At 42.7% G+C, this 12,908-nt stretch overlaps 1 protein-coding gene across 2 annotated transcripts in view; it reads right to left on the bottom strand.

Moving 5' to 3' along the window:
- Nucleotides 1-12,868, bottom strand: part of tet1 (tet methylcytosine dioxygenase 1) — a 33,911-nt gene extending 21,043 nt beyond the window's left edge. Inside the window, exons 1-2 of one of the 2 annotated variants that reach the window (XM_038736876.1) lie at nt 12,244-12,868; nt 9,557-11,874 (exon numbers count right to left, since the gene is read on the bottom strand). In XM_038736876.1, coding sequence (XP_038592804.1) covers nt 9,557-11,701 — 2,145 coding nt within the window. In that variant the 5' untranslated portion in view covers nt 11,702-11,874; nt 12,244-12,868. The remainder of the gene's footprint in view (nt 1-9,556; nt 11,875-12,243) is intronic. The other variant, XM_038736875.1, reaches the window with a different exon arrangement.
- Between the last annotated feature and the right edge of the window lie 40 nt (nt 12,869-12,908).

Raw genomic sequence — 12,908 nt, 5'->3', positions numbered from 1 at the left:
ACAAATATATAAATAGTGCATAAGGGTATCTTAAACAGAATATGGCTCATTATATTTGTCCCAATGATAAAACAAAGCTTTCTTAGTAATCACAGGGTAATAGTGCATTGCTGACCTGAGTGTATTAGTAATAAAAACAAGAGCAATAACCTCACTGAATGCATTGATTTACAGAGATTTTCTTGTCATGTTTATGGTGTTCATCCTATGTAAATGGCTGTAGCTTGCTGCTGACCCACAATGAGCAGGACAATCTGTGTAGTTTAACCTAATTACCTGGATGTAGGTTACCGAGTTCAAAGCCTTAAACCCACCACAGTGCGTGTGTACTGGTTATCTCCACTAATCCTCATTACGACCCTGCGAACTACTCCAACAGACAACCGTGGCAGGTCAAAGGTCAGCACCAGACAATGAGATTGCCATGGCAACCGTCTGTGCTGAAGACCTTCACTGATTTGTGTGTGAGAGGGGGGAAGAGGAGTTGAAACCTGATGGGAGCGTCTGCTGAGACAGTCCACTCTCACTTTACCGTTAAGATGATTCCATTTGAGAACAATGAGGGTGTTTTTTCTGTATGATGGCCTGAACTACAAGTTGTAAAAAAAATTTTTTAAATCTTGCAATGCAAACACACGTAAATGCACATATATGTACTAACATCCCTTTTAATACAAAACATATAGCTAAGAATTACTCACATGCACACATTCGCACCCAGCTAGGTCAGGGATCGGAAAGTGTTTTCCTGATACACGTGTTATCTCAGCTGGGCGACTCCTCTGGCAAATGCATTGCAGCAGAAAAAGGAGTAGCGCGAAAGATAAATTAGTTTGCAGCAGGAGCTGGGATGAGCTGGCTGGCTGACTGGATGCATGCAGGCTACTATTTGTAAAAAGTCTAGTATCCAGAAGTTATTGTTTGCTATGCTATATCAAGTCAGGTAAAACTTATGCATATAGCACATTCTTCCAATGTAAGCTCAATGTGCTTCACATACAGCAAGCATTAACAAAATAAAATAGAACAGAAGTTCATCTTTTATACAGAGAAATAGACAGAGGCCTGAGAGAACAGATAGGTCTTGAGCCTCAACAGTTCCAGTTCTTATCTCATCAGGCAGTTTGTTCCAGAGAGTGAGCCTATAATAACTGAAGGCTCCATCCCCAGATTTACTTCTGATCTTGGGTCCAGTTAGGAGACCCAATGATCTGAGAGTTCTGGAGCATTTATAAGCAGTGAGCACGTCAGAGATGTATTTAGGAGTGAGACCATTAAGTGATTTGTAAACAGTGAAAAAGATTTTATTTTAATCAATTCTGTGTTTTATGGTTAAGCAGTGACGTGATCTAAGCTTAGTATGTCCAGTTTTTCTTGTCCCAGTGAGTACTCTGGCTGCAGTGTTTGGAATGAACTGGAGCTGCACTACAGTCTGTCTGGGATGTCCGGCCCGAAAGGCATCACAGTAGCCTAGAGGAGATGAACGCATGAACCAGTTTTCCAGTGTCTGGTTGAGACCAGATAGATATAATTTTGGAAATCATTTTAGGTGATAAAATGCTGTCCTTGTTATACTTAATGTGGCTGCTGGAAGTTCTTGTGTCTGAATCCAAGAAAGCATCTAGATTTCTAACCTGCTCACCGGGTTTCAGAGACAGTTTTGAGTGGATCTCCTGTCTCTGACCTCTCGCGCCTGCCACAAGGATCTCAGTCTTGTCTTAGTTTAACTGCAGAAAGTTTTTATTCAGGAGAGCCAGTTAATGAACAGTCTATTGAGTAAAATGTTGCGGTCCAATGGAAGGTTTGTTTGGAGATGTTAAGATGTTTAGATCATTGATGACTTTTATGAGAGCAGTTTCAGTGCTAATTAGTCCGCAAGTCAGATCAACACACATAGAACAGATTGTGCAGTGATAGGTAACTATGCAGCTGTGCAACATTTTCCAAGTATTTTACTAAGAAAAGGGATAGTGGAAGAGGTGAAGACTTCTGATGTAAATAACTGTGCAGTATATTCAATACGTTATGTGACAGATAGCAAGATCGTCCAGGTGAACAACATGATGGCTGACTGATCTTGGTAATATTTTACTGGAATAGAATAGTGTATTTATTCATTTTTCAGGGCAAACTGTGAAAAGACTACTCAAAATGTCGACTCACTCACTGACCTTCATGTGGAGAGTGCAGGACTGTAGTGTGAGTTCAATGTTCATAGATAAAAGACTAGGGTCAGAATGATTTAGGTGGAGGCGATCATGTTTAAAAATATCTATTCTGTTGTGGAAGATGGTGTTGTCCATGTGGGGGACTGTAATTATGGTGCACTTTAAACGCACTCCAAGTGTACCTCACCAGGAGCATGGTCTTGATAAAGTGACAGAAGGAGAAACAAGTATTCACAGATAATAGTTAACAATACTCTCTGAGAACGGTCTTTTGCAACACATGTACTATACTATAACTCATCTTACAAAAAAGTTTGAAATTGTATAATACCAAAACAGTTACATGTTTTTACATTTAAGCTGAAGTAATTTGTGTTTATCTTTTCATCGAATGCAGACAAGCAGAGATAGTTCACCAGTAAATGAGGAATAAAAGTATATCTTTACAAGTCTACATATGCATCAAGAATCATAGCTTCAGTGTAATGATAAGAAAAATAAAAAAAAAGTAGTAGAAACATGGTGGTAATCAGCTCATTACAACCGAAATTATCAACTGCAAAACAATCTACATTTTGCACATTTAATTTATGTATTTCACTACATATTAAAGAGATTGTGCTATTATCTAAATCAGGTGTTTTTAAAGTCTGAGACTGAGACCTTCTGTAAGACAAAGCTTGGAGAACAATTGAGCCAAGACAGCCTAATATTGCTGTTTGAGATTACTATGACTTTTATTTTATTAGTTATTATTTATTAGTTTCTGACTCTGAGAAAGTGGGGAAAACAGTCAAATTCCCCCAAACTACTATATCTCTGAACTATCTCTCTAACCATATCACACACATTTAGGCTATTCTCTGTGATCCCCTTTTGATAACTACTGTAATAACTTTTCACTTCCATTCATTGAGCCTCCCCTGAAACAGTTCGGAGCCCCCCTGGGGAGGCCCGCCTTCCTCTTTGAAAACCTCTGGTTTAAATCAGCTGCCAGCACTGACTGGCTGAGGGGCAACTGTTTACACAGTGGGTCACTTCCTCTTTGTTCGAATGCTTATGACAGCAGTGTGTTATATTGTATTTGTTTGTACTATTTCGCTGAGATGTGAATGTTAAAAACATTATCTATGAGTGCTGACATCTCCGCTGTCCATAAAAAAATGCGTCAGTTATGCAGCCTACAGCTCTAAACATGTCAGGACTGTTTCAGTCAAATTCAGTGTACAAATACAGGAGCCTTTGCACTCTATGAACTGCAGTATTTATGTTGCTGGCATGTACATGTTAGCAAATGTGTTTGTTCAGTGCCAGGTCTCAGCCTTGTCCTCACTGACCAATACAAGGCGAGGCCACGAGGGGGCCATCAAGTCTGAGTAAAACCAGACATTTTTAAAAGGAAAGCTTCACTCACACTGTGCACCACGCTCACTCTCTCATGGGTTTCCTTTTTTAAACAGTTTTAAGTGTTTTGTATTTAGTCATATACATAACCCTTACACAGCCACGCCAACCATAGCAGCTCCCTTTGGTAACGCAAGGAATCCACATGTCACTACATGAACTCCACAATCTCGTGCCGTTAGAAACAATCGCTAAAAGGGTGTGTGAGCTTGATCAGCAAGACTGGCCAGCAAGTATGTCAACCTTATGACTCACACGACAAGTACACATAAAGTACACCCACCTCCAGTGTGGTTTTGTTAGTTATTCATTTAAATACAAGGCAAGAGGTAACCTTGCTTCACCTCTTCTGCATCTAGACTTCAGTTAAGGATGGATTTGGGGTTTTGACCTACAGCTCACCATGGTGACAGCTGTCCTGACAATGTTAGCACCTGGTGCAGACTCCACCTTGGCATAGAATCAAACCAATGTGATGTAAATTTTCAGGCCAAAACTTTTGGGCTGCCGGATACAAGAGGGAAAACTTGCAAGGTTCTCGCTTTCCATCTGTCCATCTGCTATTAATAACACAATTTGGTCTGAATTAAGGGTCCTGTGTCACGATCCTGTCCTGAGTGTTGTGTTTTTGGGATTTGATTCTGAGTGTTTGGTTTTGTGTCTGCATGTTAGTCCTGTCATCTGTTCCGTTTAGCTCTGAGTTTATTAATTTATCAGTTAAGTATCTGTTATGTAGTCTGTGGTCTTGTATCCAGTCTTCGTGGTCTGTGTTGTTCTGTTATCTTGTTTCCCTTAGCCACCCTGTCTTATTAGTTAGAATCCCTTTTGCTGTGCTGTTAGTTTAGACTTAGTTTTAGGTTGCTTGCTACCTTTAGTGTGCGTCCTCTAACTGATGTTATTGTCTGGTTATTATCTGTCAGCTGGTGTTTAGTGGTGTTTTGGTATTTTCCTGATTTCAGTTCTGTTCCAGTCTCATGTATTAGTTTCTGTACCATCATGCTTGAGTTCTGTCTGTTTGTCTATTTATGTTCTCTCTGTCTGCTTGTATTAGTTTATTTATATTACTCCTGATGTTGAGTAACTTAAGTAAGTAAGTAAGTAAAGTGCTTTGTATTTTCCCCCTTCAGTAATCTGCCTGCCTGTGTCTCGTTGGCCTCATGTCCCTCACCTGTTTGTCTCCTCCCAGCTCGTTAACCGTGTGTATATATCCATACTTGTTTCCCCTCTCACCCAACCACGCATCCTTAAATTCTGGGATACATGGAGTTTGATCAGTTCCTAGTGTGCCTGTAAACATGCACGTGATTAGGGCTGAAACGATTTATTGAGCAACTCAAATTCTTTGCATCGACGTATCGTTTAAGTCTTAACTATATACAGAGTGCACTGTTTCGCACGGACGACAATTGCTGTCTCACAACGTACTTACGCTGTGGACATGTGAAGACAACGTAACTTAATTGCGGTATTTCAAGCTAAAAGAAAACAACTTTGTATAGTGTGTCTACTGTAAAACAGAACTACAGTGCCTTGCGAAAGTATTCGGCCCCCTTGAACTTTTCGACCTTTTGCCACATTGAAGGCTTCAAACATAAAGATATAAAACTGTTATTTTTTGTGAAGAACCAACAACAAGTGGGACACAATCATGAAGTGGAACGAAATTTATTGGATATTTCAAACTTTTTTAACAAATAAAAACTGAAAAATTGGGCGTGCAAAGTTATTCAGCCACCTTAAGTTAATACTATGTAGCGCCACCTTTTGCTGCGACTACAGCTGTAAGTCGCTTGGAGTACGTCTCTATCAGTTTTGCACATCGAGAGACTGAAATTTTTGCCCATTCCACCTTGCAAAACAGCTCGAGCTCAGTGAGGTTGGATGGAGAGCGTTTGTGAACAGCAGTTTTCAGTTCTTTCCACAGATTCTCGATTGAATTCAGGTCTGGACTTTCACTTGTCCATTCTAACACCTGGATATGTTTATTTGTGAACCATTCCAGTGTAGATTTTGCTTTATGTTTTGGATCATTGTCTTGTTGGAAGACAAATCTCCGTCCCAGTCTCAGGTCTTTTGCAGACTCCATCAGGTTTTCTTCCAGAATGGTCCTGTATTTGGCTCCATACATCTTCCCATCAATTTTAACCATCTTCCCTGTCCCTGCTGAAGAAAAGCAGGCCCAAACCATGATGCTGCCACCACCATGTGGGGATGGTGTGTTCAGGGCGAAGAGCTGTGTTGCCTTTGCGCCAAACATAACGTTTTGCACTATTGCCAAAAAGTTTGATTTTGGTTTCATCTGACCAGAGCACCTTCTTCCATGTTTGGTGTGTCTCCCAGGTGGTTTGTGGCAAACTTTAAACAAGACTTTTTATGGATATCTTTAAGAAATGGCTTTCTTCTTGCCACTCTTCCATAAAGGCCAGATTTGTACAGTATACGACTGATGGACAGAGTCTCCCACCTCAGCTGTAGATCTCTGCAGTTCATCCAGAGTGATCATGGGCCTCTTGGCTGCATCTCTGATCAGTCTTCTCCTTGTATGAGCTGAAAGTTTAGAGGGACGGCCGGGTCTTCGTAGATTTGCAGTGGTCTGATACTCCTTCCATTTCAATATTATCGCTTGCACAGTGCTCCTTGGGATGTTTAAAGCTTGGGAAATCTCTTTGTATCCAAATCCGGCTTTAAACTTCTCCACAACAGTATCTCGGACCTGCCTGGTGTGTTCCTTGTTCTTCATGATGCTCTCTGCGCTTTAAACGGACCTCTGAGACTATCACAGAGCAGGTGCATTTATACGGAGACTTGATTTCACACAGGTGGATTCTATTTATCATCATTAGTCATTTAGATCAACATTGGATCATTCAGAGATCCTCAGTGAACTTCTGGAGAGAGTTTGCTGCACTGAAAGTAAAGGGGCTGAATAATTAAGTATTAACTTAAGGGGGCTGAATAATTAAGTATTAACTTAAGGGGGCTGAATAATTTTGCACGCCCAATTTTTCAGTTTTTTATTTGTTAAAAAGGTTTGAAATATCCAATAAATTTCGTTCCGCTTCATGATTGTGTCCCACTTGTTGTTGATTCTTCACAAAAAATGACAGTTTTATATCTTTATGTTTGAAGCCTGAAATGTGGCAAAAGGTCGAAAAGTTCAAGGGGGCCGAATACTTTCGCAAGGCACTGTAGCCTACCACAGCAGCACAACGGCAATGCTACAGTATCTGAGTGAGTTTCCAGTCTACGACCCGAAACATGGGGTACCAAGCAAATGTAATTCTTATCAGATTACTCGATGAATCAATGGAATAATCTGTAGAATACTCGATTACTAAAATAATCGATAGCTGTAGCCCTACACGTGATGTGGCTACTGTCACAGATAATGTCGCCTCAGCATCAGTTACATGAGTGCAAGTATTCCTGGTTAACTCTCTGTCACAGGGCTGGTCTGTGCCCGACTGTAAGAAATGCTAAACACACGACCACATAAAAACATAGTATTTACATCTTGCTGACATGTAGATAAATTGTTTTGGGTTTGGGTATTTTCTGTTTTGTTTTGTTAATCCTTTCTCTTGTGTCTATGTTTACTCCTTCCTGTCTCTGTTTTCACATTCTTTGTGTTGTTTTGTCACATTGTCATTTATTCTTCGTTACCTGTTTTACTTCTGTGTTTTCCTCTCCTCTCGTTTCTGGTCACTTCACTTCCTACTCTTGTCTTTACCTCCCGGGTTATTGTTTCACCTGCCCTGATTAGTTTCACCTATCCCTTGTGATCTCCACCTCTCTTGTGTTTTTAAGTCTGTTCCCTTTGTCTCCCTTCATCACCGCCTGTCTTCCGTGCCTGTATGTGGATTAATGTGGATTTTGTTTTGTTTCTTGCCTGCCTTCCCTGCCTGGATTAGTTCTTTTCTTTTGGTTTCTGGACTGTGGATTTATTTTGCTTGCTGGACTGCCTGCTTCACCATTTTTGTATGTTTTTCACTGTTGCCGAAAAAAACACTAAACTGTACCTGTTCCGCTTGAGTTTCATGTTTCGTTTTCCTATATCTGCAACAGTGTCATTTTTCCAAACACACTGACCGACATTTCAAAGTATTCCAAATAATGTGTTTGTAAATCTCTGCCTGGGCCAATCTTTCCCTCCTCACCCTGTCTTATACTAAGAAATAGTGCACAAAGGTCGTCACTACTTAAACTGCAGGTGTTATATAATCAGCTCTAATCTGCTACTGACACTGCTGCAACTCATGCACGCTTGCACACACAAGTCCCCATGGCCACATGGACCATCAGTCACAGTTGTTCACACAGAGCCCTCTCCCAGCCACATGGACACCACTAAACTATGTATATGGCTATGCTGCTCTAGTAGCCAGCTGCTGTAAGGAACTCTTATTCCCACCAACTAAAATGACTGAGAATATGCCAGTTAGCTTTCTGTGCATACATAAGTATGTTGCAGATAAAGCATCATAATTACAAATGCTTTACCTTTTATCTTTTTACACATATTGCATATATAGAGCAACATTATCATGCCATTGGACTAGTGTTTCTGGACACTCGAACCAATACTGTCCTTTTGGCTCTGTTGTGGTCGCAACCAACTCCTGAGAAAATATTTGGGTCATTAGGATACTAGATGATGGATTTTCTTCACTAGCTAGTGGCTAAATTTGTTAGTCTGCTACTTGGTGCTGGGTAGATATTATATTGTTGGTTTATCAAAGCTTGTTTGCTAAAAACCGCTGCCTGCTTTGACTGGAAATGTGGTTGATAAGAGAGGTAAGACAGTATATGTATTTATGAGAAAGTATATATAATCACATCATGCATCATGCATCATAGGCCCACAACATGATCATGAAACAATATATTTACGGTGTAACTTCATATATAGAAAAAATATGTGATACGTAGCTCAAAATGCACATAAATAAAAATAAATATTTAAAATATGTGATTCAAATCTGGTTGAAACTTAAATAAATGTTTTCTAGAGCCTGTCCCTAGACAGAGTATTCTCAAAAACGTTGACCTGCTGTGGCTGAAAATGACAGTATGAGGGCAATGAGAGGGAACCAAGTTGCCGGACAGACAAGAAGAGCTGCAGATTTTTTAGGTTTATCCCTAAGGTGACCCCTTTCACACTGTTTTCACATTGGCATTTGATAGAAAAATACTGATTATGGCTGCTTTAAAATGGACTGAAAAAAATTTATTTTCTTAACCAAACTCGTGAGTGTTCATTGTCTTACTGGGTTCAAAAATATGCATCCAGTGCCACTGTGCAAAAAACATCCGTATCAAATTGGCTTTAATTACATACCTATACCCATTCGCACACACAACATTCACATACACACAGTCGCCATGTGCAACTCATGAAGTAGCTCATTGTCTTGCTTGCACCATGGATGGCGCACACACACACACACACACACACACACACACACACACACAAACAGACACATACTCCAACAACTTGCTGAGCTGCTCCTGGTCATGGGGCAGTGCCTTCCCCTCTAACACAGGGCATCATCAATACTTAAGTCACACGCGCACTTCCCCTTTTATCACTCAACACATTCCCCAACATTTAACAGGAAGATGCCACGAAGTGTACAGCATCTGTGGAAACCAACTGCGAAAAATCACAATGCGAAAGTGAAACCTTCTGTCTCAACTGTCTCGCTCATTCAACTCCCGATCACTGCTGCTTCCAGTGGGCGGCTGGGAAACTTCGGAGATCAAAAACAATGCTGTCAGACAGTAACAACAGCTCTTTTTTCACTTGCTTCAGATCAGCTGTTTGTAGATGCAAAAAGAAGCTCTAGTAAATTCCCACTCAAATCCTTGTCTAAATTTACCTCTTTGAGGGAATGAACTGAAGACTTGACAGCAATAAAACCCCTGTTATGTGTTGCTATTAAATGTAATTAAAAAGCACTCATGCAGTGTAATTTAAGCCTCACCTGTGCAGCAGCGAGAGTGAGTGGAGATGAAGGTCTTCTCCTCTTCAGTTCCACGCACTTCCTCAGCTTACATATCTGGTGGCCAGTCCTGCGGTTGAGGCAGCAACTGCACTGGCCACAGCTGACGTTCCTCAGGCATGGCTCGCAGGCCCCACACCTGCTCCGCTTCTTCCTCTCCTTCTTCTGTAGTTTGCGAGTGGTCCAGGAGGGCAAGAAAGCCCCCTCAGCTAGAGCGGAGGGGCTGGGCTCTCCATACCCTGCCTCTGATTCCGTGTCAAAAGAAAAAGAGGAGCGAGTGCTTTCCGAGCTGCAGGACAAGGTGGAGCTACTGTCGAGAGAAGAGGTCGAGATCTTTGGCACTGAGTCCGGCCCTGACATTGCTACAAGAACACCATCTTTGCTGAAGTTCGGTTCACACTCAGCTGGATCTGTGTTCAACTGAGGAACTAGCAACAATGACAGCGAAGACGTCTCTTTCTGGTTGTGGCGCTCCAATGGCTCTTGATTGGTTTCACTATCTTTGGTCTGCGTCTCTGCTGGTGTGCAAGCTTGTCTTTGAGGAGAAGGGATATCCAGGCTTTGCAGGTGTGGTTCCCCCTGGCTTGAACCCCCTAAGCTCCGAGGTTTGAGGGAGTCACTATGGACAATAACCGGCGTATTTCTTTTCACTAGAGCAGTCTGCAACATCAGGGCACTTTCAACAACAGCTGAGGACCGTGGGAATTGAGGTTTAGCACCATGAATTATGGTAGGTTGCATGTCTGTCTTACCCTGGATCAGAACCTCTAGCTCAGGTGACTCGGAGGTGGAGGGGGCTTTGGTGGTATTTGAGGTAGCTGTGTTGGAGAACGCTAGCACACTTACAAGTGATTGTGACTGTGCAGTCAGTCCATTGATAGAGTGAGGTGGGTCTGGATGTTGAGTGGCTGGAGTGCTGGGGTGGGAGTCAGTAGGCCTGATGAAAACATCGTTCTCCTTTTCTTTTTCCCCACCCTCACAATCAGCCAGCCTCTCAACAATCTCCTCCACTGTCTCACTTTGTCTCTCGACTTCTTTCACCGCCTCTAAACTCTCTCTCATCTCATGATTTATCTTCTCTGTTCTCTCAGCGACAACTATCACTCGTTCATCTGCCCTATTCTCGATCAAGTCCAACGTGGTACCATGCTCGTCTTCTTGCTTGATGTCACTTGCAAGACGGTCATGCTTATTTCCGAGGATAGATGGACTGTCATTTTCCTCGCTGCTGCCCTGCACCCCTGGTGAGCCGATACTCGTTAGCGCAGAGGGCTCAGAGGGGCTATCTTTACTTCTGTCACTGCAGAGTTTAAGCTGTCCATCATCAACATCATCACACACATGGGCCCCAATCACACACCTTAGGTCACCTTCACTGTTACAGCTGACAGTCTTTTTGTCTTGTTGTGTTGTAGCACTGTCACAGCTGCACTGCACACAGTCCTCCAGTGTGTCGTTACACGGTGGGGAATCTGCTTTAAGAGGGCTGTCCTCTTTAGCATTGCTGATTCCCAGACCCTGCTCTTTGATACTCGCAGGAACTTCAAAATCAATTTTCAGAGAAACTGGGAGGATTTCCTCAGCTTCACAGCTGTCCAGTTTCTCATTTTCCTCGTCAGGAGTTGAGTCGTTGATGCTGCTGCTCTCCGGCTGGCTTCTTGTGTTTCCTTGCCGAGTTGCTGCTCCTCTCCCCGCGCTCCCCCTGCTGTTTCTCCCTCGTCTGAAAGGTTTAGGGGGTTGGCAGGGAGTAACAGACACCCCTGTGCCCCGCAGGGACTTCCTTCGCCCTAGGGGGTCTTGTAACTCGCCACAGTGGTCAGGCGGATTGCTTGGCCGTCTAAGCCTTGCAGATCCTGTTTCATTTACGGCAGGGTTAACTCTGCCAGGGGACCTCCCAGGGCCCTGACCAGCAGGCCCGCTAACCCCTCTCCCGCGTGGGCTTCGGCCTGACTGCGCCTGGGCCCTGGTTGTTGACCTTTTGGGTTCTGCAGGTGTTTTCTGGGGCCTCTCTGTGGCTCTTCCTCTGGGTTTATTTGAGTTACAGGTTTGCCTCTTGGTGCTCACTTTCTGGCTATTTTTCCTCTGAGCAGGTGTCTGTCTCCTGGCGGGTTTGGTAGTAGCAGGCATGGCTGAGGGTGTGGAGTGGAGGACTTCTGGCAGCCAGCATGGGAGCCAGTGAATGTTTATCTTTTGCTCAGCACACTATTTTTTTTTTCTTTTAAAAATCTTCCTCTTCCTGTGTTTTATTCTTGGATTGTAAATTATGATGCTGTCATTAGTGCGTAATTGCAGTGCATGACCTATAAAGAGTCAGAGACAGAGTAAACAGGGTGAAAAAATCTAAATATAAAAATAGTCTTTAAATGTATTTTCAGTGTAATAATGACATACTTTTAGCAAAGAACAAACACACTCAAAAACACCAGGTACAATTTGATAACTGACAAAATGATACAAATAGCCATGAAGCTAACATAAGTCTAAACAGTTTTTCTTTACTTTGTCTGCTGGAAATGACACTTTCGCCCCGCCTGAAATATCTACTCGGGCAAGCAAGTGCTGTAGGGTTGACGTCAATACAGACAATTCAATGCACCTAAAAATAACAGAAGAGATTGAATAAATATATCACAAAATCGTAAGTATTACACAAAAAACAAATAGCTTACTATAGCTTCCTGAGCGGCTAACACAGCTTTAATAGTTAAAAGGGCAGGCATGTTGAGGAGTGGGCTCTGGCCGGAGGTCGGATCCTGTTTTCGTCTTTCTGACTGGCGGAAGAGGGAGTTATTACCGTGTAAAAACGCCTTCGATGTCTCTGTTTATTATTATTTTTGCACTTGACCTCTGTCATTTTAAAGCGCCGTGTAGCTATGGGTGGTTTTGTAGCCCGCGAGGTTTTATTTACACGTTTTACGGCAGAAATGCTTTACATACCAGAGAGAGACAGTTGCACTGTCTGAACCGCTAATAATACTCCGCTCCAGCGAGACAGCGAGACCTTGTATTGGTTTCCCTCTTCGGCAGATATAGACTGCTGGCAAGTTCGATCCTCTCACGACGATGACACATGGACATGGCACAAGCACCCACTTCAGCATACATCGAGCGGAATAGTCGGGTTTCCGCGTGCACCGTGTACTCTTTGCGGAGCACGACACCCGTTAAAATGTAAATCCCTCTTCTGTCAGTCCATTGAGGGCAGCCCCGCTCACTCTCCCTCCACCAGACGCAACCTACTCTCCGCTGGCCAAAAACTCGTCGTCGGAACTGGAGGGAAGAGTGGACACGAAAACCTGGACCGGAGTCGCTCCCTAGCACTGTGTGCTTTAGC

Source organism: Micropterus salmoides, unplaced genomic scaffold (genome assembly GCF_014851395.1).
Source record: "Micropterus salmoides isolate LMB-PRFRI ecotype aquatic unplaced genomic scaffold, ASM1485139v1 Ms_hic_scaffold_22, whole genome shotgun sequence".
NCBI classification, from domain to species: Eukaryota; Metazoa; Chordata; class Actinopteri; order Centrarchiformes; family Centrarchidae; genus Micropterus; species Micropterus salmoides.
Note: the sequence above shows the minus strand (reverse complement) of the source record. Positions and strands in the feature narration are given on the sequence as shown.